We start from the raw sequence: 26,055 nt of genomic DNA, 5'->3' as shown, positions 1-26,055 counted from the left end.
ATGGTGATGTGCCTCAATGAATGTGACAACTCCAGGTGTCCTACACGCCAGAAGAAGCAGGTTTATTGACCATCTACCTGAAGGCCTTCAACGCACTGCCTGCTCAGAACATCACCAAGCACATCCTGGTTCAGAACCTGCTGACGTCTGCTGTACTGCATGCAGCCCCTCAGGACACTTTCATCAATAAGACAGTGACCCTGAAGGCCTATGTCACACCCAGATCTAATCCTGTGGAATGCTTGTGGAACTTTGGTGATGGTTCTACTCCTGTTCACACCAACACCACAACTGTGGGTTATGAGTACAGACACCCAGGACACTACCTGGTCCAAGTATGTTTTTTGATCTTCATCATTCCATGTACTCCATAGATCCATTATTTATTTGTTGATCCATAAAATATGAGATTTGACAGATGCTGTATGTGAAACCTTGGCATCTTCCAAGTTTTGTGATTTCACCAACTTGTGTTTTTTTCCTGCCAGGCAAACTGCAGTAACCTGGTGAGCTGGGTGTTGGCCCAGGTGGAGGTCAATATCAGTGTTTTGGAGTGTGAGGAGCCAGAAGTGCAGGTGGTTCAAGCCCCCCGCCTGATCATCTGGCGCTCCCAGCCCACTTTGGTGGAGGCTAGTGTGGACCTGAAAGGCTGCCTGCGCTACGGTGCTCAGTACCTCTGGCAGATACTCTTGGCACCCTCTTGTGATAATGACAAAGACCACTATATTACTCAGCCCTCTCAGTCTGTGCTAGTTCCTGTAATTCGCCTGCCGGTGGAGGTGGATGTGCAGCGGCTGCAGTTGTCATTGCCTAAGATGACTCTGGCAGCAGGGAACTACACCTTGGTGTTTTCTCTGTCATATGAAGACGTACCACTAAGGAAAGCTGCCTGTGTGCATCTCAATGTCATGGCTGCCAGGTTGGTGGATAAACACAATTTTAACGTTCTCTTTGTGGAATACACCCTTTATCCGCCTTCATTTATATTTTCTAATTTATGAATTCATTCTGCTCGTGATATGCAGTTTGATGCAGAATGACATTGGCACAATAACCCACCCAAAATGAAGTTCCTGAAAAAATGGATTCATGGTCCTCTGTGCTCCTCTGGAAACATAATCTCTAAGTGAAGACAGCATCTTTCTCACTGGACATTATTCACTGCAGTTATCTCTATACATACATGACAATAGTATTGTCATGTATGTATAGAGATAACTTCCATTTCACCAAAAAATGCACTTTTATTGAATATAGTACAAACCTAGTACATAGTCTTCACTACATGTGAGAGTCTGGACAGACATGGATGTAAACTGCAACTTGACTGCTTGGCTGATTTGAGCAGTTTATGTTAATATTAACCCTTTTTCATGCCAGGCTGATGCCCATCATAGAAGGAGGTACCTACAGGGTGTGGTCAAGGACACAGGACCTGCAGCTCAGTGCTGAGCAGTCATACGACCCCAACATGGAGCCCGACAATCAGTCCCTACTCCACTACCACTGGGGGTGTCAGAGCACTTCGAAGGTAAAGACAGACATGAAACGAAAGTTGCTTCTATACATAATGACTGAAAAAGAGTTGGATTTACTTTTTCTGGTTAAATTGGCAGTTTCACAAAAATAACACAACTAGCAGCTGCTCAGGTTTCTATACATTGCAAGCGTAGAGTTATCATTCAGACAGCACTACATAAATGTAGTTGGATTAAATGTCTTCAAGTACAGGAGGAATGCAACCAAGTTCTTTGCTGCTTCTGCCCCTGTGGTTAGACAGGATTGTCTCTCGCTATATTTTCAATATTTGGCTTTTGAGTCTAATAAAAGGAAAAGAGTGATGAATTGTCAAACCGAACTCTACTCTGAAACATTTTATTGGTAGTTTTTTTAATGGTGAATTCACAAGACAGAGTTTGGAGGACAGATTGATTCAGCAAAGGAGACTGTGGAAGAATTACGTAATGGTCATCTGGTCCCTAGTACTGTAACTGCCATTGGAGAAGCTTGGCAGCGTCGCTGTGAAGAGGAGAACTCAGTTCAGGACAGTTTGTGTGCCTTTTGAATGTCGAGTGTCTGCTTTTGTGTGTGTGTGTGTGTGTGTGTGTGTGTGTGTGTGTGTGTGTGTGTCTGTGTGTGTGTGTGTGTGTGTGTGTGTGTCTGTGTGTCTGTGTCTGTGTGTCTGTGTGTCTGCGTGTGTTTGTAGTGTACATCTAAGCAGACAGGCATTTAAAGGGTTATGTAACTGTTTAGAGATAAACTCTGCATTCCACAGCTGGTGCTTTGCTCCCCACCCTGATAATTACACACTTGCACATACAGTAAACAACATGCACACTTAACACACACACTCACAGCTGTGTAGCACTGCTGATAAAGAGAAAGAAGGACACCCACTCCGATAAGAAAGAGCGAAAGTCTTGCGTTCCAGTAGAAGGACTCAAAGCTGAAAAGATTGAGAAAAGGAGTTGACAGACACACACTTGATCAGATGTCCTGCACTGTCCTGCCCTTGGATACAAATACAACTGTAGGAGACGATAAAGTCGGTTTAAAAATGAAGTAGAACTGAAAAAAAATTTGTGACAGTTTTTTTTGTTGACCACCATTAATCTACATAAGATCTGAATTAATCATAAGATTTCAAGAATGAAAATCAGAAGCAGTGAGTTTATGGTGAACAGACTATTGTTTATTTACTGAAGTCCTATTTGAAATTTAATTTCTTTTCTACATACAAAGTGAGTTTGCTGTTCTAACAGTACAAGGGAGGCTATTCCATTGTTTAGGGGCACAAAAACCACATAGCAGACCCTGTTGTCATTTTATATAAAACATGAGACACGAGAAAGTAGTTTCATTAACAAAACACTGCTGAAATGGCCTCATTTCTGCCTGCAGGGTGCAGAGCACTGCTCCAGTCTGAACTTCGGCCTGGGCTCCAGCGGTCCGGTGCTGGGAATCTCCGGCTCTGAGCTGGAGGCGGGTGTTGAATACACATTTAGACTGACCATCAGCAAAGACGGCATGGCACCAGAGTCCACCACGCAGACTGTAAGTCCCCACGTTCACCTGCACACAAACACATACAATACAGTAAAACAATCTGTGCATTTGTTTTTTTTGGCTGTTTCTTTTTTCTCCTTGTGTATCTATTTTTTGAGCCCAACACTACTGTCGATATTTGGGAGTTCTGTTAATGATATATCAGCCAATGTTAATTGACTGACATGTCACTGACAGTAATATATGCTCACACACATACACACACACGAACACACACACACACACACACACACACACACACACACACACACATATATATATTGAGCCCAGTACTACCATTGATATTTCGGTAATGAAGACAGTTCTGTGCTGCAGATTCTTGTTTCTTACCTGCAATAAGCTGATATCACATATATATCAATCTGTCTGATTTATCTGTCTAACTCTAATACATGTACACCTTATCATAATTACTATAAATAGTCAGTGCAGCTGAGAGCCTGTACTCATGCCGGCAGCTCTGTTTGGGGCTGTAGTTAAAATCTAAAAATCTAAAAAAATCTTTTTTATGCCCTGTTCAACAGAGGATGGTGTCATGTGCTACCTCTTGTCTCACTGTTGCATTAGAAATGATTTGTCACTCACTCAGACACTTGCCCTTGATTGCTAGAGGAAACTGCTGTCAGAATAGTGTCTCTCTCTGTAATTTGTGACGCGGAGCAATCAGAAGGCACATCTTAACCGCGTGGAAAGGACTGTTCATGGAGCAGCACAGTGAAAGATGTAGTTGAAGCAGTGGCTGTGATTGTTTGGCTGTGAGCGTATGAACATAGTAAAGAGTTATTGATGCCACAGTGACGATGTGCAATAGTGCAACAGCTTCTATTTAGTGATGCTTAATTACCTGTGGATAGATAGGTAGTACTGATAAATAGATAAGAAATAATAGAATATAATAAATTCATCACGTGCATGTGTTGTTAGCGTACATACTGCCTGTGTGCCTTACTGTAGATGTGGAGAGACTTAGATTGTTGTCAGTTCATTGTGTTTCAGCATGTTTCACCTGAGCTTTTTGCAGAGCTTCTATCTCTCCGTACTCATTTCATAGCATCAACCACGTTACTCACTGTAACGACAATAATCACTCTCTTCCAATAATGACTGCATCATTTTCTCCCAATTCTCAAGTTCTCAGCATTCCTTTCTGCACAGCTTTTGTTCTGATATCTCCTTTCAGTGATCAGAAGCTCAGAAACCATAAACAATAAGCTGCTGCCAACAAAACACAATGTGTATATGTGTGTGTGCGTGTTTGTGACAGGTGCTCGTCCAGAGTGGCCACATTCCCATGGTGTACCTGGAGTGTGTGTCCTGTAAGGCCCAGTCCATCTACGAGGTCAGCCAGAACTCATATGTCTACCTCAGAGGAACGTGCACCAACTGCCAGGGCTTTCACCGTGGGGTAAACATACAGACACACACACACAAACAAATCCAAGTCTCCGTCTCACAGCAAAATGAGGTCACTGCACCACAGAAGCGACAGTGAAATCAACATTTCCAGATCCTTTCCTTCTGTCTCCTCCTCCTGCTCCACCTCTCTCCCTCTCTGCTCTATTCAGACTTTCTCTGGGATTTGTGATGCAGGCAGCAGTGTGTGGGTGTGAGGATGAGGTCATTGTATAACTGGAGCCAGAGAGGATATGATTGGTCCTCAGTAACTCAGGGAAACGACTTGAAAGACAAAACACTTGTTGAGTCACTGGGCCTCAAATTGCAAATACCAGCCGACTGCGCTCAGCTGTACTCTATATATAAAACATAAGTCTCTATTTTAGAATTTCACTGTGCTTCACTTTCCAGACTGCACACAGTAGTTTTTTTAGGTTTGTAGTTTCCACATATATGTACATCATCGTGCAAGTGAAAGAATATGATTGGCTGGAATAGAAACTGCTTGAAGTACAGTTTCCGTCAACAGTATCAGACTCCAGTTTTCTTGCTTCGCTGTGCTACCTGGCAGCTGAATGTACTGTAGCTTCATATTGAATAGACAGACATGACAGGGATATCAATCTTTTCATCTAACTCTTGGCAAGAAGGCCATTAAGTGTATATCTTGTGGCCCCAAAATGTGCGTCTCATCCTCAACCTAATTACCCCTTTTCCAAAACGTGCTACCCAGGAAAAAAATCACACTAAAAGCATTAAACCAGGTCAGTTATAGCCTGGTTTCTGGCCCCCATGAATCATCCGGCACTGCTCGTCACTTTACTTCTGGCTCCAAATGTTTGCTCAATTATTAAGCCAAACACAATAAGGAAAACATAAAAACAAAATTAAAAGGGAAACTGAGCTGCACTTACCTTTAATGAAAGCTTTTGCTCTGGCTAATTGCTGCTCATTTAATTAATTAGTGCCTTTATATTTCTGAGAAACTCCCTAAATGTAGCGTGCTTTTAGTAAAATCTTTCTCCCTCTGTCTGTCAGCGCTGGAGTGCCATGACGCTGCAGAATGAGACTCTGGTCCTAAACTCGTCCTCCACCACCACAGGAAGTGACGGCATGAACCTGGTGCTGCGGCAGGGCATCCTGCGTCATGGAGACTCCTACATCTTCACCCTACATGTGACCGATGGCAGTCTGGACGGCGAGGGCGCCGCCTCCATCACTTTGCGTCACAATATGCCCCCGGCTGGTGGGGAGTGCCACCTGACAGGGGGTGGGGAAGCGGGAGTGGAGTACGGGGACGGAGACGGTGAAGGCTGGAGGATTCGCGCACTGTTGGACCGGGTGCACTTCAACTGCTCAGGTAGCAAGAAGGAAGGCGTGACCTCGCTCTCACACTCGTTGTTTCCCTCTATTACTCCTCATCTGTTTACATCTGTTTGTTCACTTTTGTCTTTCTCACATTCTCTCCTGTAGGCTACAGTGATCTTGGGGTCTCAGAGACTCCTTTGCTCTACAGTTTACTGGTGACGCGCTGCAGAGAAGACTACTGCGAGGACTTCTGTGTGTACAAAGGCAGCAGCCCGGAGCACTCGGCCTTCCTGCCCCCAGGCTTCAGCTCCGCCCAGCACCGCGTGTCCGCAGCCATCACAGTGGAGGACCACCAGGGAGCTGCCATCACTGCGCTCAACAAGTAACTACATTTTACCCAATTGTTTACTTTAGTTAAGCAGCAGTGAGGCCAATTAAATAAGATTCAGTGCTGCAGCTTTTTTTTGTTTACATCCCAAACTACTGCAGCCAGCTAAGCCCGAACATTACCAAAGTTTTTCTGAGCAGTAAACCCAATCCCCATCATCTCCAAGGTTTTTGTTCTGTTGTCAACTTCTGATCTTCATGTAGAAGTAGAAAAGCCTAATTTCACCACGGAGCTTAACGGTCCAGTGTGCAGGATTAAGGGCGATCTGCAGAAACGGAATGTAATGTTCCTAACTATGAATAATGAGCTGAAAATAAGAATCATGTTTGTGTTACCTTAGAATGAGCTCTCTATCTGAGTCTGCCATGTTGCACTTACATGTTTCTACAGTAGCCCAGAGCAGACAAACCAAACACTGACCCCAAAGAGTTTCCCTTCTCCTACACACTTGGAAAGGGAGGATGAGGCAAGACGTGCTCAGTTGGTTCCAATCTGCAACTTTACAGCCTGATACCATGAAATCCTACACGCTGAACCTTTTATATAGTTTCGCTCTGTAGGGAATTACAGTTTTGTCCCTTACAGTCTCTCTTAAAGCAATTATTAAATTGTTAGGTTTTCTCGCAGCAGCTCCTGTAAAAGATAGGAAGAGTTGAACACTCGTCTAAAAACTAAATAAATAAATAACAAACACAACTGAGTATCAGCACTGGGGAAAATACTTCTCTGTTTTTAAGGCGAGCTGCTACGTGATCCAAAGGCAGGTTAGTTCCGGATGTGGATGTGGATGATGATGTTAAGCAGTTATATTTGCCATGTTCATAGTCTTACCGTAGGCTTAGCATGCACACATGAAAAGTAAAGTTCATCCTGAGAGCAGCAAAGAGCGAGAGTGCTTTGTGTTTTCTGTCCAGGTCCATCGAGGTTGTGCTGCCAAAACCTCCCCCTGAGTACAACAGCCTTCCCCATTGGCTGTCTGAGCTGACAGACACCAAACTGAAAAAGCTCCTGGAGCAGGGAGACTCCCAGAGAGTCCGAGAGTTATCATTGGCTCTTATTACAGTCCTAAATGAGGTAGGCCTATCCACCTAACATCAATTAATATATTTGTCAGTCCAATCATTTATCTTTTGATGATACCTGAAATCTGCTTACACCTGTAATTATCTTCCAGTATGAGCAGACCAGGGAGTCGGTGCGGGTGTCCCGAAATGAACGCGCTCACCGAGTCAGAGTCCGCAGCAACATCACCAGAGCTCTGACCGCCCTAGACCTGACCACTGTTAACGACATCCAGCAGACCTCCGCTGCTTTGGCTCAGTGCACGGTGAGCGGGATGAGAGGGAGATGATGTGTGAAGCAAAGGAAAGAGGGCTGGAACAGAAAGACAGGCAATTAAAAAAGGATATTGATGGAAAAGAAAAAAGCAGCCTAGAAAGCAAACAAATGATCAGCTGTGTGTGTTTTCCAGGCGGTGAGTCGAGAGTTCATCTGTGAGGAGTGTCAGAACAGCACGCTGAACAAGCTGGAGTCCATGCTTGAGATACTGCAAACTGACACCAAGCAGGGCACCGTCACTCCCACTGAGATAGCTGACAACATCCTGAACATCATGGGTAAGAAAGTTCGCTGCCTCTCTGTACATGCATGAGTGGTTCCAGCTCTCAGATCAGTGCAGGCAGCGACAAGTCATTTAATCATGCGTGCTTATTGCTTAGTGGAGAGTACTGCATTTTCATTGGTGTTGTTTGTAATCAGATCACATGTTTTGAAGCATAAGAGACCACAAGAAACAAGGGCTACTTGTTCTGTAAACTCTAAGTCAGTTAGTCAGCCTTCCTGCCATGAAGGGTCTTTGTATTCTGTGTTTTATGTTCTACAGGATAGAATCATTTATTTCAACCAAACATTTATTTGGTTATATATATATATATAAGGAAAAAGAGAAAATCATCGTCTCACTTGTCCCATCTCCTCTCGCACCCTCCAGGTGATCTGATTCATCAGGTCAGCCAGTCAACATCCCAGTCTTACCTACAGCCTCCCTACGTGGATTCCCCCTCATCCTCCTTCACCTCCTCTTTTTCCTCCTCTGGTGAGGAACAAGGAGGCACCGTGTTAGACCCCTCACCCTCCTCACTGGAACCACACCCTCTGCGGGTGGCGGCCAAGGCTTACAGCCTGTCCTCGGTCCTCATGCTGATCCTCATGCACGCCCGTGTCCTCAACGAGGAGCCGCTTGTCCTGAGGGGAGCTGAGATCGCTGCCACAGGAAAACTGGCAGACCCCCAGAGCCTGCTCTGTTACCATGGCAACAACAGTCCAGGTGGGCTTGGGTAGTTATGTTTATGTTTATGTGGGTAGATTTACACATTTAAAGTTGTAATCGCTATAGTTTATATCGGTGTTAAATTTGCTCCTCCTCTCCTCTTTTACTAGAGTGCCAGCGGTTCTCCATCCCCCGAGCTTTCAACAGCAGTCTTGGCAGAGCTGCTGCAGGAAACAGCATCATGCAGCTACTGTTTCAGGTACCATCAAAGAATATGTAATGTGATGGAAACTACTGATTGGAGTACAAATTTCCCCTTTTCAATTTCCTCTTTAGAGTGGTGTCAAAGAATTTGGCAGCTTGAAGTCTGTCATCAGCATACACTCATAGAAACAACTCGTCTGAAGCGGCCTCGTATTTGATATCTTCTTCTGTCACAGCTTCGCTCCATCAGATCTAATTTCCTCCACTTTCCCTGCTTTCTTTTTCTCTCCAGGTGGAGTCCAACCCCTTCCCCTTCAACTATGTGGCGAACTACACTGTCTCCACCGAGGTGGCGTCCATGGAGTTCCGCACTGAGAACGGCACCCAGATTCCTATCTCTGGACTGGATGACAGTCTAGCCATCACGGTGGCCATTAACAACGCAAGTAGTGGAGCAGAAGCAGGTGCTGAGGGTTCTGGCACTGGCAGAGTCCCCACAGCTGGAGCTGTTAACATCAGCCACTGCGACTCTGTCATTGTGAGGGTCAGCACGGGAAACACCAACAGGCAGGCAGGACTGTTTGTGCAGCTCAACTTTACCTCTCTGGATGGTGAGTGCTCACGTTCAGCATTTACACACATTATCGTATTTCCTCAAATAAAAATCGGTCGTCAAACAAAGGCTGGATCTCTACTAAGACTGGGGCCGTGATCAACACAAATAAGTCAAACCCGTGTTTCTGATAGAGGCCGGGGCAGAAAAACAAGCGTGGGTAAACTCCTAGTGGATAAATAGAAATTCAACAGTATAGTCACGCTGTTTCCAACACCTTGTTGTTCAGGATAACTCATTTTAAGTGTAACCGTCTGATCCCAGTCATTATATCTCATTGAAAGTCCCAGCCAAGCTCTATTTTGCAGTAACATACAAGAATAAGATGGTAGTAGATACATTTGAAGTGCCATATGGGAACCTTGCAAGTAAATGAGTTTTCACTTGTCAAGGAAGTACAGGTTTCTATCAACTGAAATGCTAGAAGGCTTTTACTTAGACACAGATAAGTGTTGAGTTTGTATTACAAGCGTAATGCAGTAACTTCAACAGGGCGAACAGGAGTGGATCAAAACCAGGCTTCATACTAAAATCTGTCCAATTAGACTTATACAACAGAGGGAACCAGAACTAAAGCCCGGTCTCTAATACAAGCCTGACTCAACTAAAGGCCTGATACCTCCTGCAGTTGAGGTTGATAAAGGCACTGTCGTGACGATTTGAGGAAATACAGTACATAATGTGTTGAGTACGGCAAACACACCCATTGATTAAGCTTACAATGTTGTTGTGTTTGTGTGTGTTTGTTGATGTGGAAGGCACTTTAAAGGTTCGTACTGTTGTGTTGGGCTTCATATCGGGCTGCATTATAAAAGAAGTGGATTATTCTCACTTTCATTTCATTTGTATTGTCATAATGTGTCCAAGCAGCTGTGATGATGCTGTAATTTTCTCTCAAGGATCAATAGAGTCATTCTGTGGTGTTTTGGCACTCTTTATAATTGAAGTGACTTCTAGTGCTATTTCAGTGCCAGATATATAATTATGAGTCTGTCTAGTGTTTAATTGCAGCGTGACAGATTGGCTGCATGAATGGGCTTGCCAACATGTAGCTATGGTATGGGCCAAAAAGGGATATTACATTCTATAGATGCATTAATATGACAAGTACAGGAAGGTAAAACAGAACTCACTGAACTCACTTTGTGATTTGTGTAACTGCCGGCACAGTTCCTAAAAGTGGTTTGATAAATAGAGGCCTAATTAGTTTCTTCAGTCGCACAGTTTTATGCCTTTGTTTGTGATTGTACTGACCCACTTGCATTCCTCTCATTATTTATTCCTTTCCCTCCCCAGATGCCAGAGAGAAGGATAAAAGAGAAGAGGGTGTGGAGGAGCCATACATCACAGCGTACCTTCACTCACACGAACGACCCAACGAGTTCAACTGCACAGACAGAAAGCGAATCACATGCAGTATGACGAGGGGGCAGGATCTTGATCACAGGAAATACACCTTCTTCCTGTCGCCAGAGTAAGAGCTCTTGTTCATCCACTGCAGAATTAAACAGAACTATATACTTCTGTTTGTAGCCGAGGGCCGAGGTCAGGATCCCAGGTCACCAAACCGTTCATTTGGAATTGTGTTTCTGTACAATTTGACTACAAAGACATTCCTTTACCTGTGTCACACAGGTCCTGCGACACCACTCTGGACTACTTTATCAACGTGAGCACGGCCTGCGGCCCTGGCTCTCAGTCTGTGGGTGTTCATCTGGAGGTCGGGGTGTTTGCCTCCCTGTGTCAGTACTTCAGTGAGAGTGAGAAGCAGTGGCGGACAGATGGCATGGTTCCCCTTGCAGAAACCAACGCCAGCAGAGCAGTTTGTCGCACCAGGCACCTCACGGCCTTTGCCGCAGGCCTGTTTGTACCGCCCGATGCCATCAGCTTTAAAGTGCCTGTCAGTATCAGAAAAACAAACACTTTTTTGTGCCCATGTACAAGATGAACACGCACTGAAACTGTCTCCCTTCTCCTTCAGGAGCGTGCTGGAGCACCAAGCCTGGTTGTCCTGTTGGTGTGCGTGTTGGGATTACTAAGCTATGTTGTGGCAGCAGCTATCTTGCACAAGCTGGACCAGCTGGATCTTCGTCGGGCTGGTGTGGTTCCACTCTGCGGCCGAGATGGACTCTTTAAGTATGAGATCCAGGTCAAGACCGGCTGGAGCCGAGGGGCTGGTGAGTCAGCGAGGCAACACTGTGAAACAGCTAGTGGGTTGGTGAAAAGTATGCAAGTTTGAGTCATTTATACCTCACAGAACTAAACTTACATACTACTCTATTAGCCTGAATATAGGCCTGAAAAGATGACCTTAATTAAAAGCCCCAACTCCATTTGCAAGAGCTTTAAAAGAAGAACTTTGAATAATGCAGACAGATGTACACGTCTAATCTTTTTAATGTGCTCATAAAATATAATAAACATGGAAAACTGCAGAGAGAGAGTTTAAAACACAAACGTGTACTGACATTTCACAGGCTGTGAATGAACAAACCTCCTTTATCTACTTCGATTTCTGTAGTTCTGAAGTAAATTATTTGTTGTCAGGTCAGTGCTTTAATAACTAGAATAGCAAAAACTGTGAGACTGCAAATGAATGTTGATATGAGGGAGAGTCAGTGCAGACTTTCGAATGTGATGAAATAGTCGATATAATGAGTCTCTCTGTCCCTCCAGGCACCACGGCTCATGTGGGAATCAGTTTGTATGGACGCGAGAGCCGCAGCGGACACCGCCACCTTGACAGCAGAGGAGCATTCACACGCAACGCTCTGGACATCTTTCATATTGCCACGGATACCAGTCTGGGCAGTGTCTGGAAAATACGAATTTGGCATGACAACAAGGGTACGGATTGATATGAGAGCTGTGGTCTTTGTTTGCCGGCTGATATTTGATCAGACTCCTTATAACCATCATTTCTCGACGCTCCCTCAGGTCTGTCCCCAGCATGGATGCTGCAGTACGTCTTGGTCAAAGACTTGCAGACAGGAAGCAGCTACTACTTCCTGGCTGAGGAGTGGCTGTCAGTTGACAATGAGAGGACTGATGGGCGCGTAGAGATTGAGGTGGAGGCCTCAGGTAAGAATCTGTAACCAAACCATCCACAACAAGCATCCGCTGATGGTGCATACGTGTTTGCTCACTCTGTCGTGTTGCCTTCAGAGGAGGCCGTGCTTCGTCAGCTGCCTCGCCTTCTGCGCTGTGAGCTGCAGAGGGCGCTGTGTGAAAGTCACCTATGGCTGTCGCTGTGGGAGAGACCCCCCCGCAGCCCTTTCACCCGACTGCAGAGAGCCACGTGCTGCGCTGTGTTGCTGCAGCTCTTTCTGTTGGCCAACACTCTGTGGTACAGCATTGTGGTGGACAAGAGATACAGGTACAGGGACGTCTTCCTCAGCTGTCTTCACTGCCTGCCTGTCTTTGTGTCCACATTACAACCACTGACTTGTTTGACATTTGAATGCCATCCTGTGCTGCAGCCCGCGGGCCGTCTCAAGGTTTGCTTCATTAAATGGAGAAACGGTGGCAGCAGGTGTGGTGACCTGTCTCGTCGTCTACCCTCTCTACCTGCTCGTCTTCACGCTATTCAGAATGAGCCGCAGCAAGGTAACACGAACCTGCCCCAAACTACGGCAGCCAAGGTTTTAGCACCTCCCGAAGACCAAGCGTGAAGCTGAACATTTGTCTTTGTGTGTGTGTGTGTGTGTGTGTGTGTGTGTGTGTGTGTGTGTGAACATTAGTGTGTGTCTGTGGAGCAGGTGCCACCACAAATGGACCAGGAGTCAGTGGAAATTGATGACTTCCTGGACAACTCCATGGCTGGAAGTTCCTTCCTCTTTTTCAGTGGCGAGGTTGAGTATCACAAGAACACACTGGGGTGTTCAGCTGAGTGATGCATGATGTGGCTACAGATGCTATAAAGTATTTTTTTTACTTTATTATTTAATCAATATTAAGTTAGAATAAATCCCATCGTTTTTCCAGCCTAGTGATTAAGATAAAAATGGACGGTGCAGTCAAGCAAGGAAACATTGCTTTTCCTGTGTGAGATCATTAGTCTCTCTCTCTCTCTCTCTCTCTCTCTCTCTCTCTTTCTCTTTCTCTCTCTCTCTCTCTCTCTCTCTCTCTCTCTACGCATCCATCACCCTCTCTGTTTCTCAGACCAACTCAGAGGAAACCAACGTGGATTTGCCGACTCCATCAACCAAAAGGTGACTTGCTCTGTTGCCATGACAGTACTTGTAGATACGTAGATAATGCACAACTTTACTTACTGGAAGATGAATGTCAGGCAGCATGTAAATGCCAGCTGTCCTCAAAGTGAAGATAAGAGAGATTTGAAGAACAAAGAGCATAAAAGACAGAAAGACGAGGATGAAAAGAGTTTTTGAATTAGAGTACTCTTTAAAAAGAGCCTGAAAAGATCAAGTGTTATTTTTTATGTATATCTCTGTGATTTCTCTCCTGTCACAAAGCAGCTATAAATCCTTAAGCCATAATTGTCTCAGTAGTCTGATGTTACTACAACATAATTATCATCCCCTGAGAAACTTAAGCTTTAAGAGAGACAGAAGAAACTCTGAAGACCATCAGAGTAACTTAATCATTTGCTGAAGGCCAGACACAGCAGACAAAAGCATGTTTTTTTTTCATGCACAGGTCAGTTTGGAGATTTTAGTGGAAAGAAACGTTCAAAATACACATTTAAGTGTTCAGATTTCTGTTCTGGAAACGTATGCAAATTAGATACTGTGTAATTAGCATATTTAAACACTTGTCGTATAAAAAATAATTGTGTTAATCTAAGTAATCATCTGGGCGAGTTTCATTATCTGTCAGTTGAAATGTTAACACTCTTCACCTGTCGTGTCTTATTTTTTTGTCTAAGAATGTGGAGTTACAGAGTGCACATCTCTGAAGGCTGTTTTCTCACAATGAGTTCTTTCTCATACTCGGAGTCTCACCTCAGTAACACTTAAATACCAAACATTCCAGGTTTATTCTCCTTCTTAGTCTAAAGGGTTTTATGCAGGGGTTTGTTCACATGTTCAACAGATTTCTGATGTGGTTGATATTTAATTAGATAATGAATCATTTGCACATTTCAACAGGAAAATTCAGAATTGTTGTCTTAAGCAAAATGATTGTCTTAATCAGAGTAATCAGCTGGGGATGCTTCATGGTGATATCTGTTGCTATTAATAGATATTTGCCCTCACGCTACATAACAACGCCTCTCTGTGTATTTCAGTGTGGAGAGTTGGGGCATGGCAGAGGAGGAGATGGAGGACAGGGATTGGCCAGAGCTGTTGAGTGATGTGTCTGTGGTGGGAGGGGCGGGGCATGGGGCCGGGATGCCCAGGCTGAAGAGGGGTCAGGGGAGCAGGCACCTGGGCGTCGACATGACCTTTAACCCCGATGACGAGGAGGGGACTGACCAACGCAACAAATATTTCACCTCCTCAGGTAAACGAGGCAGGGAGGCGTCTCCAGTGACAGATCCACACTTTACTGAGAACGTGTTGAGCATTTGGATGTATTACTACACTCTGTGTGTCACAGTTCAAACGGTTGCTTTTCACTCACAGACGAGGATCTGATCAAACACATCTTGACAGACGGACAGAATTTCTTTCCCCAGGCAGATGAAAGTGAGATGGCCGACCTGTAAGTCTGATCCCTGAGCGAGAGACGTGATCATATTTCACTCTTAGTTTACTGAATGCAGTGAATTCACCAGCTTTACCTGGAATGTTTGTGGATTTGCTCAGGTTTAATTTTATTTCCATTCCCTGTGTGTGTGTGTGTGTGTGTGTGTGTGTGTGTGTGTGTCAGCTCGAGCATTTTCGGAGATAAGACTGAAGTGATTCTCCTCCAGAAGCTGAATGAGCCTCTTCCTCTAGAATCTGTGAGAAGAGACCCACCAAAGACTGCTTTCACCTCAAATACAGGTGTGTGTATCTATGTGTGTGTGTGTGTGTATGCGTGTGTACGTGTGTGTGTGTGTGTTGAGGCATCTTGTAAATATAAGTTTGAATTGTCAATTAAAATTCATCCCAGCACTCAGAGCCGGTATTCATCAAACCTCAAGAAATACACTTATGAATTGTCTGAAGGGCTAATTTTAATATTGATTTTGAAAAAAAAAGTTTCAAATCAGCTTAAATGGAAAGAAAAATAAAACCAAAAAAACCAAACCATCACAGCAACAAAGCCATTGTGAAAGATCTCCAGATCGGACTTAAAAGAGCATCCGAAAGCTGTTTTCCTCGTCAATCAATCATGTTCAAGCTGTTCTGCTGTTGCTCTGCGTGCTTTGCTCTCTGGATTGGTGACACGGGACACATGAATCTTTTTTTTTGTAGGACAATACTTTAACTCTCATTAGGTAACGAGCAAACTTTGATGGTTACTTGTAAATAGGATAGATGAGGAATGAGCAAGTCTGTGTTTGTGCTTCCAGTAATGAGCCCAGTGCTGGCGGCGGTGTGTCTGGGCTGTCACAGCTATGTTCTGATGTGAAACCACAGTATATGCATCGTGCTTTCGTTTTGCTGCCTGAATTTTAATAAACAAAACAAATCCTTTCTTGTCAGAGGAAAAACAAATTGAAAACTTGACTCTGCGCCGGACGCAAAGTTCTAAAGACGGCATTTATTCTTCTTTGGGCAACGAGATGGATCTGTCAGTCATGTTGGTCACTGAACAAACTTTGGAGTTTTTGTGGATACGTAACGAGACTTGGAACTTATTTTCTCTTCTGAAGTGTGAAATGACTTTCAAATACTTTGTGTCCTGTGAAAAATGGATTTACCTCACTGTTTTCATTTGTTGCCTCTGGTCTTTCATTTCACTTTATCAGTATTTCCTTTCACACGTCTCCTTCTTCCTCCCGACCCTCCTCCTCTCCTCTCCGCTCTCCAGTTGTGACAGATGTGTGTCGGCCCAGACGGTTTCCTCCCTGGTGTGGACGAGCTGCCCTGTGGGGCAGCTGGGTCGGGATCGCTCTGGCCAGCGGTGTTTCGATTTGGGCGGGTCACGGGTTCAGTCAAAGCATGGCCATGATGTGGCTCATCTCCTGCTTTGCCAGTTTCCTGTGCTCCTGCCTGCTGTTGGAGCCACTTAAGGTAGTATTCTGAGATGCTCCTTCACACACATACATACACAATGTGTTGCTTTTTTTTAATTTAAAGTTGCACTAATCAATATTTTTATATTACCAATGGATCAAATAAGTATGTATAATTGGAACGATATTACCTGTTTCAGTGTCTTCAGGCTCGTAGTTTTGGATCTACAGCCTGCAGCTTTATTATTCTGGTTCACTCTTGCAGCTCCCATCAACCACATTTTGGGCCACAGAAGGCACAGACGGCTCTGACACCCGCTGTGCTTCAAACAGCCACGTTAGAGACGAGCTGGTGAACATAGCGCCGCATTCAGCAGCGAAAGAGCAAAACGTTTCCCTCGGGAATTGGTAGAAACCAAAAACAGAGCTAGAAGAGAGTGAAAATTTGACTTGAGCAAAAATACATCTCCAAATGAAGGCTGCTGTTGCTCTGAAGCTGCTGGATGTGTAAATGTACGATGTTCGCCTTCAGAAATCAAGTGTTCCATGTTTAGAGAATACATAACTCTGCTGCTTTTGTACCCTTGAAAGATGTAAGATGAGTTCAGAACGTGCTGACTGAACTTTGTACTGCAGAAACGTTCTTTTGACTAAACCCCCATTTGGCTTTGGTCATGTTAACACGACTCAGTTGAGCTTTTCCTCTTTCAGCTGACCGATCTGAATCTAAATTCACCGACCTCTTGAGTTTCCAATCCCTCACTGCCCCCCCTCCCTCCCTCTGTCTCACAGGTGTTGTGTGAGGCAGTTTACTACGCAGTGTGTGTGCGTCGCCTGCGTCCGGAGGACCAGGACGTGCTGGTGGAGTTCCCCCGGGTGGAGAGGGTGGTCCAGCGGGTGCACAGAGTGAGACCACCACAAGGCTTTGCTCTGTCTCAGGCTCGACACCAGGCCCGCAAGGTCCACATGCTGCACACCATGCTGAAGGTGAGCGAGAGAGAGACGGGCGAGCTTCGGGAGATGGACGTCGTCTCTGTGTCTTTACTGTGTTGTGGACGTTTGGGGCTCTGTTTCTAGTTTGCTAACTTGTTTGAATTGTTGGTTTTCTTTTTCAGAATTTCCTGGTTTACATGTTTTTCCTGTTGGTGGTTTTGCTTCTCAACTACTCTGACTCAGCCAAAGATACACACAGTCTGAGACTGCGCACTCAGCTGCAGCGAGCGCTACACACACCAGATTACCATAACATCAGCAGGTACACGCACACACACACACACGCGCACACACACACACACACACACACACACACACGTAGAACTTCAGATCTACAATGAAGATATTGTGGTGTCCAGTCAATGGGAAACTGTTTTTTCAAAAACATGAACTTTGGCTTTTTTTATTGGTTCCTTCTGCTGAGAATAACGTCTCATACCTCCTGCATGTCTGCTTGTAAGATTTACTGGTTTTTTTTAGGCAAACACAGTGTGTTAATGGAAAAAAAGAAAAGAAAGGTTTCTGCTCCCAAGACTGAGTTTTTCTCTGAGAGTTGACCTGGATGTGTTATTTTAGCGTAAGGACATTCAGAGTCAGCTCTCTAAAAAAAACATATATGAGTGTGTGTGTATAAAATAGACATTTATATATAACACATAATATGATTTTACATAGATTTAATTATATTCAAATGTTCTAATTCTCACTTGTAGCCGAGACGATGTTCTGGTGTGGCTGAATGACTCCCTGTTGCCGCGGCTGCTGGACGACTCCACCCTCCTCAGAGACACAGGAAGCGTGTTACTCGGCACGCTGAGGCTCCGTCAGATCCGTGACACACAGGGTGAGATTTAAATGTGGTCGCTGTCTCTGCCTTCGTTGTTGACGGTGGAAGTTAAATATTTAAACAACTGAGGCTCCTCTGATCTGACAGAAGACCTCGCTGACTTATTGAATCAGTACACATGAAACATTGACGTTTTTTCTTTGTTTCTTTGCGCCTGTCTTTCTTTAAATTATACTGGGTCGACTGCATAAAGGTTTTAATGTTTAACATGTCAGGCGCTCCAGCGGACATTATTACTACCATCTCTGAACACCTACTTGTTGAACTCATTCTCTTTCATGTTTGAATTGAACCTTCCAGGGGAAAAGATGAATTCAATTTGCAGTTGAATGTCTGATCTTGTTGAAACTTTGCTGTTTTTCCAGTTGCCGGTGGTTCCAGTATCTGGGCAAAGGGCCGGGTTACATCTACCGCTAAAGACGCTGAGAATTTTACTGCATTCGGAGCTCGCAACGTGAACTGGTAAGGAAAGGATTGAAAACCTGGCTGTGACCAGGCAGGGGTTAACTTGTAGATCAGATTCAGTATCTGTTTAAGATCTGCTCATCTTTAATGGCAGTGTCGTCCTTTCTCCTGTGTCTCCTCCCACTCATCTTTCCAGGGTGTGGCGTTTCGGTCAGATGGGGGTGAATAACAGTGCAGATGTTGTCCAGCGGTTGAACAGAAGCCTGGAGGAGTCCTCTTCCTCCTTACAGCAGCTGCAGCAGCAGCACTGGCTCGACTACAGGTAGTGAATGTGGGAAGATGGGACTGAAAATAGTCGAAAACTGCATAAAAAACATCCCAGGTCAAATTTAGAATGTGGTATTATTCTCCCCTCCCAACCCACGCAGTACAGTTTATGTGAGTTTATTTTTCAGGCTTTCAGAGCTCACTGATCTCACTACCAGGTTATTCCAACGTCCAGGGGCCAAATGCAAGGGAGCAGAAATCGGGCTTGATGTGCGTGTGCACACAATTTCACAATAGTGGAATAAAACAGAGTCGAACTTGCGGTGCTATAAATCTGGAGTGGAGTTTGAGTCTCCCTGAAGAGCGTTTTCTCTTACAGCCTGCAGTCATTAAAAAGCTGCATATGAAAACATTAAAAGTGAAAATAAAAGACAGAAAACAGGCCAGTTAAGAACGTGCTAAGAATGTGGGCTGGCTTTCAACAATTGTTCTGCGAATAATAACTGATGGTACAAACAGAACTTGAATCCTACCACAGCTGGTGTTAGGTTGCAGGTTTTCAGAGGGGAGCAACAGAAAGCCAATAAGTAGAGGGTGTTGGAGGTATCTGACAGCACACTTAACTGTGTCTTTTGAACAAAAGGGAATTAGTGCTTTTTATCTCTCATATGAAATGAAACTTCCTGCGATAGAAACGCCCAGCTTAGCTAAGATAGATGAAATATGAAAGTTGGTTCCAAAACAGAGAGGCAGCCAAAACAGACAGTGAAATCTCTTGACTCCTGATCTCATCACAGTCCATTAAGCGTGTGTTGTTTGTGTGTGTGTGTGTGTGTGTGTGTGTGTGTGTGTGTGTGTGTGTGTGTGTGTGTGTGTGTGTGTGTGTGCGCTCGTAGGACCCGTGCTGTCTCTGTTGAGTTCTCGCTCTACAACATCAACACGAACCTCCTGGCTGTCTTCTCCTTCCTGTTTGAGTTTCCAGTTTCTGAGCGTGCGCAGTCCAGCCTTGACCTCATTGTCATCACTCTGTGGCCAATTACAGGCCTGGACCTGCAGCTCCTCCTCATGGTAACCCCAGGCAACCCCTCTGAGACTGTCACTAATCACAAAAACTGCTGACCACCAAGACACTTGAATCCTCTCCTCTCTCTTTGACTTTGATACTTTGGCGGCAGTTTAACCAGTCTCCGTTGTGGCCTCCTGTTTTCCAGATTGTCCTCCTCGCCCTGGTGCTGTATTTCCTGGTGCGGGGCGTCTTGGGCTTCCTCAGAGAAGGTTATGCATACTTGCTGTCAGCCTGGAGACTCCTGGGCATCTGCAAACTGGCTCTGGCAGCCTCTGTGTGCGGGCTGCACCTGAGCCGCTGCACCATGGCCACGCAGCAGTGGGCGTCATACCTGCAGCGCCCGCGGGACGCCTTCACAGACTTCTACCCGTTGGCCAGACAGAGCCAGATGTACACAGTCATGTCTGCGATGCTGCTGTTCATACTGGTGCTCAAGGTAAGAGAGAGAGGCTATCCTTATCAAGAAGTGTGTAGATTGGTTAAAATGCAAGTATTTGGACAAAAGCACATAAATGTCCTGTAAAGACTACAATGTTAGAACAGCTAGAAGTGACGGCCAAAACTATGAAATGAGGCCCAAGTTGTAATAGACTGGAAGTTTCCATTTAACGCCAACGGAAAATCATTTGTCATGTATTTCTGAGTTGGTTCGCGCTCTGACCCCGTCCCTCTCTGATCATCCAGGCGTCCCACCAGTTGCGGTTCCTCAGAGAGTGGGCTGTGTTTGGCAGGGCTCTGCGGCGCTCGGTCTGGGAGCTGCTGGGAGTCGCCCTTGCGTTACTGCTGTTGGTGCTGGCTTACTCACACACAGGACACCTGGTCAGATTCTTTTCTCTTGTCTGCTCCTTCTGTTTCTCTCTCACCGAGCATCTCCCACACACACACACACACACACACACACACACATAAACATAGACAAAACATGCTTCACTGTCATGCTTTCGAACCAGTTTCTGCAATACCAGTAGACAGAATCTAAAGCTTTACTTTATGCCGACATGCAGCTTTACCGAAAGATGAGAGCGTGACAACATACCTGAGTTATATGAGTTTAAAATATAAAAAGTCTAAGCGTATAATGCGTATAATAACACGCTACCCAGCAGATCAGTCTCGACCTTATTTAAGCAGCGTGGTTCCTTGAGGCATAATCTCTCTTTATGAGACAGCCCTGCCAGAATGGAAGCATAATTATCTTACATAAACTAACATGAACAGAAGGAAGAAGAGCAAGAAGAGGCGTAAAAACCGAAAATGGTTTTAAACACGACAATGAAATAATGGAGTTCATAATGATGGGTAATCTTCTTTTCAACACAGGAGAGTGTCTTCACCAAAAGTGCCTTAGTTTTGGTCATGACGGTGATGATGGTCTTTTTAAGCAGGAGAACAACAAATACTGTAGCTTTAAATCATCAGGTCCAGATTTCACTTTGGTCAACATATTTGTTTCAAATAACTTGTACATCACTTTGGACAAAAGCATATGTTAAATGTATGTAATGTAATAGGTCTTTTTTCTGCGCCTGCAACATTGGTGGCATCCATATTTGAAGCACTGCAGTCACCATCAGCTCATTAGTTCTGCTGATGTTGACCTTCAGGTGATTGTCGTTGCTCCATGTGATGAAGCTCTCTATCAGTCCTCTGTGCTGCTCTGGAACAATAGTCTCTCAGTGAAGACAGCATGTTTCTCACTGGACATTATTCACTATGATCATACATGTCAATATTGACATAACTTCCATTTCACCAAAAAATACACTTAATGCCTTTAATTAAGTCCCTTCGAAGTCTTCACTACACATGTTACTGCATAAGTTACTGCTTTCACTGTTTTTGATTTTGTCCAGTATTCCCTGTGAAGTACTGCGAGGAATCAGCTGTTTGAAACGTTTCTTCCTCCGTCTCCTTCACTCCAGCTCTTCCACTCCGTCCTGGACGGCTACGGCAGTGTGAGCTCTGCCTGTCTGTCTTTGTTGGGCGCCGGTGGGCGTGGTCTCCTGTCATGGCGTGCTAGCTGGATGACTACCGGCCCCTCTAGCACCGTCTCCTCGCTGGTGTTCCACGCGAGCTTTGCCGTACTTCGGCTGGTGTTGCTGTGGTTGGTTACGTCTGTGTTGCTGAGGAACTATCGGCGCGCCCGAGCAGAGCTGTACCGTCCGGCTGTGGATCTGCAAGACTACGAGATGGTTGAGCTGTTCCTCAGAAGACTCAAAATGTGGATGGGTCTGAGCAGGGCCAAGGAGGTACACGTCCTGCTTAATGTCTACAGCTGCTTTAGCTATTTCAGGAAGAACACAGTAGTTTTACCTGTTCTTATAAAGGTTTTATAGGGACAAATATTAAGGCATTAATGGCAGTAGACAGTCCATTGGTTTTGTTTCCAGAACTATTTAGAAATACTTTTCCCCTAATCTTCCATCCTCTCTTTCTTCCTCCTTCGTTCTCTTCTTAGTTCCGTCATAAGGTGCGTTTCGAGGGCATGGAGCTGCCACCGTCCCGCTCGTCCTCCACCAGCGACTGTAAGTCCCTGTGCTTACCGCCGCTGGATGGTCCTGACTCCCCTCCCACCCCAGACAGCGTTGACGCGGGCTCTGAGGCCTCGTGGCGCCCGGCCTCCTCTAGCCCCTGCAGCCTGACAGAAGCACCGGGGATCGGGCTGGGACTCGGGCTGGGCCTGGGTTTGGGGCTCGGCCCAGGAGTGGTGATGGGAAGCACCAGTTGGAGGGAGAGAGCGGAGACTGAAGCCTCTCTGAGGAGGCTCCTCCCCACCCTGGACGCCCTGCTGCAACAGCTTGACCGTGTCACCGTGGCAACAGAGGACCTGTACCACATCGAGTGCAGACTGGAGCGTGCCCAAAGGAAGAGGAGGCATAGAGGGAGAGAGAGAGGAGGTGCTGGTCAGGGAGGGAGGAGCGAGGCAGGACAGAGAGGGAAGGGGGAGGACAAGGACTCTGCTGGATGGAGAGAACGAAAGAGTGGCAAAGAAAAACACAAAGGGAGCAAAAAGGGGAAAAAAACGGACAAGAGTGAACTTCCGAAGGACTGTGGAAACACTGCTGCCAGCCCCAAAAAGACTCCAGCAGCCACTCATGTTCCCTTTTTAAAGGCCAGACCAGCTTCTGCCACGACACACACACCCGCCCCTCAATCAGCAGCCAAACCTTCAGTGAGTGCACCTCCACCTACACCAGTCTTAGATAAACCTGCCTCTGACTCCTCCTCCTCTCTCCCCGTCTCATCAGCAAACACTCCCTCTTCCCACATCCCACTGACCAAAACACCCACTGCGCCTCCACCTACCCCTGCAACTAACCCTTCCTCGCCATCTACCCCTGCCCCCACACCCACTAGCCGGGACTGGGACCCCCCCACAGAGAGAGAGACCCTCCCTTCCTCCAGCCTGTTCAACCACCCAGCTCACACTACCACCATTCCTACACGCAAGCGAAAACGCAAACCTCCACCCCTCAAAAACAAGGTGCACCCCAACCTAGACAGACACGCCCCTGGACACCCCAAATCCTGAGGACTCTGGATAGATGGACAAACAGAGGTGAAAGGTGGAGTAAAGGAACGCACGAGTGAACGTCGGATTAAGGACGAGAGGAGGACGGGGGCAGCAGGTTCTGTCCCCCAGGTGCCCCTCTCTAAACCCGAGCAAAGGAGAGAAAACAGAGGACGGAAAAGTCATAGAACCAAGAACAAGAAGGAAACAAGAAGAATCTCAGAGCAGAGGAGCAGTTCGAGTTATTGAAAGATGAACGGAAAGCAATAAAATAGGACTTTGCAGGTTTATGAGTCGTGATCCGTCCCAATCCCAGTTCAGTTCTCTCAGAAACAAGGTGCAGGTCACCAGATGTTAACTGAGCTGGTTTTGTCTGCCGCATGAAGGTCAGCATTGAAACCACGGAATACTCCTGCTCCTTATTTCCCCGGACTAAACCTGACCCCCGACCCCACGTGACCCTGGAGGTCACTGACAGGAGCACACGAAGGTGCTCACCTGAGAACTTTACCAGTTGAAAGCAGACAATGCAATCAGTCTTTTTTGTGTATCTCAGAAAATTGTGTCCTTTTTTTCAGTTATGTTGTCTGTCTACATATTTTTATATTTTATATTTCGGTCACCATGGGTACTTTTTGTGGCCTGTCTGAAAATAGTCATGTTTTATGGACCCACAGATATACGCACATCCACATATACACATGCATAGAAATAACACTGTAGGCACAGACGCGCTAATTGTACCGTGCCACACATTTCAGCCCACTGAGGTACAAGAGAAAACAAAATCGAGCATGCACACACACACACACACGCACACACACACACGGTTGTTGGGATCCCAGCAGCCAGTTCTTCAGGGTGCAGATATAACCATCCTCTCCTTACAGCACAAGTACGAAGAAATGAAAAAGATAGAGGGACAAAGGGAAGCTACACGTATTGACGAGGAGGAGGTGTCGCAGATGATTGTAGTGCAGAACAAAGTAGCAAAGGAGTGTTGGCAAGAAGAGGGAAGAAGACAGATGAAGACGGTGCTCAGTGCAGGTTGGTTGGAGATGAAAGTTGAGGAAGCAGGAAGGATTTCACTTTTACATTACTGAACATTTATCCACACACACGATCCCCCATCATAAAGCTATTATAACTCCCAGTCTGATTATCTTTTTAAAGTGTTTTTTTTTTTTTTAATGTGTTGTTTTCAATATGGATGTGATTTAAAAAGCACTTTTGTTCTGATGTAGATTCTTGGCGAGTTGTGGTGTTAAGTAATAAGCTTGGTGTCCCAAACCAATAGAGGAAGCTTCACTCATACTGTATCTTAACTATAAACGTTGCCAAAGCTTTTGCATCATTTATGCAGTGTTACCATGCCAAGTAGTCCATTCATTCATTTTGTACTTAGCACTTTATTTCCTAATGGAGCTGATATCCAATGCCATATTTAACGCTCGTGTCAAGTTTTCATTTCATATCTTAACAGCTACATAATAGAAACATCCTAATAAGTATTATCAAGGTGTTGAAGCCATAGCGAGTAGTTGTGTTTGTACTTTTCTCTGCTCTTTTTATGTCCTGTTTTGATCAACATGCGTACTTCTGTGTCCAATGGGCAGATCTCAGGGACCCCAGTCTTTTCCCCAAAACCTGGAAGAACCAGGAAAACTAGAATTGGGGGCAAAGTAGGTGTTTTCAGTAATCTAAGAATCAAAGAAATGTGTATTTCGAGATGAAATCGTGCCACTGACTTTGACTTCCAGCCTTTTTTAGACTTCAGCTTCCTTCTTCTCTCAGCCAAAAACTGGGAAGTTATGTGTCAGTGCTCTGTTCTCGTGGGTTTTTAAAAGATATGAGAAAGGGAAGACGTTGCAGAGGTACTGATGGGCATACTGAAGTGTGATTCAGGCCCCTTTTCCTTGCTCTTCCACTCCAAACATTACGCGGCGTAAAGCAAAGCATCAACACCCTAAGAGATTTGATTTTGAAACATTATCACACCTTTTTTCTGCCCAAAACGATCTTTAAGTTTCAGGATCTCACGAAAGAAAACCATTTCACCTGTGAGTGTACATGTCTGTATATATTGGTGCGTTGTGGTGTATATATTTTGGCTTTTCATGATCAGTATTGTTTATGTGCTGCAGTGGCATAAGCATAGGTCAAGCACTGGTGTTGCAAACCCCAAAGTTTTACATTTCTCCAGTCTAACTGAAGCACTACAGCCAAAGCTATCAACCTATTTAATACAAATCATTGTTCACCATATGCCACTTAGGAAGCACAGGTGGCTCAGCAGTCAACAGTTAACGCCTCTGCTATGTGTACGGTGTATTAACAAGATAGTGCCAAAGCTCGCCTTCTTGTCCTCCACGTCACTGTATGTTGTACCATGCATTTTGTTTTAAAACGGTGTTACAAACATGTCTTTGCTCTTCTTTGTATCTCATATCTGTATTTTGCAGTTGCAGCACTTCTCCTGCTTTTGCACTTGACAAAGTCAAATAAAGAGTTTTGACTGCTGAACGTTGCTTAACGAAATAGTTTTGGTGTCAAAAAATAAAATCAAATGCTGTAATAGTCGTTCCCCTGATCTTTGGCACAGGTTTGTGGTCTGCAGTCAAGCGGTCACTCAAAGAGCACAAATCCAAAACTTC

At 45.2% G+C, this 26,055-nt stretch overlaps 1 protein-coding gene across 1 annotated transcript in view; it reads left to right on the top strand.

Annotated features, from left to right (window-relative positions):
- Window positions 1-26,050, top strand: part of pkd1a (polycystic kidney disease 1a) — a 63,286-nt gene extending 37,236 nt beyond the window's left edge. The window contains exons 21-56 of the mRNA XM_076728806.1: window positions 36-335; window positions 489-919; window positions 1,381-1,531; window positions 2,902-3,054; window positions 4,331-4,471; window positions 5,500-5,821; window positions 5,935-6,151; window positions 7,072-7,231; window positions 7,332-7,484; window positions 7,629-7,773; window positions 8,148-8,483; window positions 8,597-8,685; window positions 8,923-9,241; window positions 10,540-10,717; window positions 10,879-11,143; window positions 11,225-11,420; window positions 11,920-12,090; window positions 12,181-12,324; window positions 12,409-12,619; window positions 12,723-12,849; window positions 12,984-13,094; window positions 13,405-13,454; window positions 14,495-14,709; window positions 14,832-14,910; window positions 15,079-15,194; window positions 16,168-16,370; window positions 17,105-17,299; window positions 17,428-17,567; window positions 18,019-18,149; window positions 18,518-18,614; window positions 18,754-18,879; window positions 19,721-19,892; window positions 20,036-20,326; window positions 20,575-20,709; window positions 21,813-22,139; window positions 22,349-26,050. Coding sequence (XP_076584921.1) covers window positions 36-335; window positions 489-919; window positions 1,381-1,531; window positions 2,902-3,054; window positions 4,331-4,471; window positions 5,500-5,821; window positions 5,935-6,151; window positions 7,072-7,231; window positions 7,332-7,484; window positions 7,629-7,773; window positions 8,148-8,483; window positions 8,597-8,685; window positions 8,923-9,241; window positions 10,540-10,717; window positions 10,879-11,143; window positions 11,225-11,420; window positions 11,920-12,090; window positions 12,181-12,324; window positions 12,409-12,619; window positions 12,723-12,849; window positions 12,984-13,094; window positions 13,405-13,454; window positions 14,495-14,709; window positions 14,832-14,910; window positions 15,079-15,194; window positions 16,168-16,370; window positions 17,105-17,299; window positions 17,428-17,567; window positions 18,019-18,149; window positions 18,518-18,614; window positions 18,754-18,879; window positions 19,721-19,892; window positions 20,036-20,326; window positions 20,575-20,709; window positions 21,813-22,139; window positions 22,349-23,422 — 7,671 coding nt within the window. The 3' untranslated portion in view covers window positions 23,423-26,050. The remainder of the gene's footprint in view (window positions 1-35; window positions 336-488; window positions 920-1,380; window positions 1,532-2,901; window positions 3,055-4,330; window positions 4,472-5,499; window positions 5,822-5,934; window positions 6,152-7,071; window positions 7,232-7,331; window positions 7,485-7,628; window positions 7,774-8,147; window positions 8,484-8,596; window positions 8,686-8,922; window positions 9,242-10,539; window positions 10,718-10,878; window positions 11,144-11,224; window positions 11,421-11,919; window positions 12,091-12,180; window positions 12,325-12,408; window positions 12,620-12,722; window positions 12,850-12,983; window positions 13,095-13,404; window positions 13,455-14,494; window positions 14,710-14,831; window positions 14,911-15,078; window positions 15,195-16,167; window positions 16,371-17,104; window positions 17,300-17,427; window positions 17,568-18,018; window positions 18,150-18,517; window positions 18,615-18,753; window positions 18,880-19,720; window positions 19,893-20,035; window positions 20,327-20,574; window positions 20,710-21,812; window positions 22,140-22,348) is intronic.
- The last annotated feature ends 5 nt before the right edge of the window (window positions 26,051-26,055 follow it).

The sequence above is a fragment of the Chaetodon auriga genome, chromosome 4, assembly GCF_051107435.1.
Source record: "Chaetodon auriga isolate fChaAug3 chromosome 4, fChaAug3.hap1, whole genome shotgun sequence".
Taxonomy (NCBI): Eukaryota; Metazoa; Chordata; class Actinopteri; order Chaetodontiformes; family Chaetodontidae; genus Chaetodon; species Chaetodon auriga.
The sequence above is the reverse complement of the archived record's forward strand: the minus strand, read 5'-3'. Positions and strand labels throughout refer to the sequence as shown.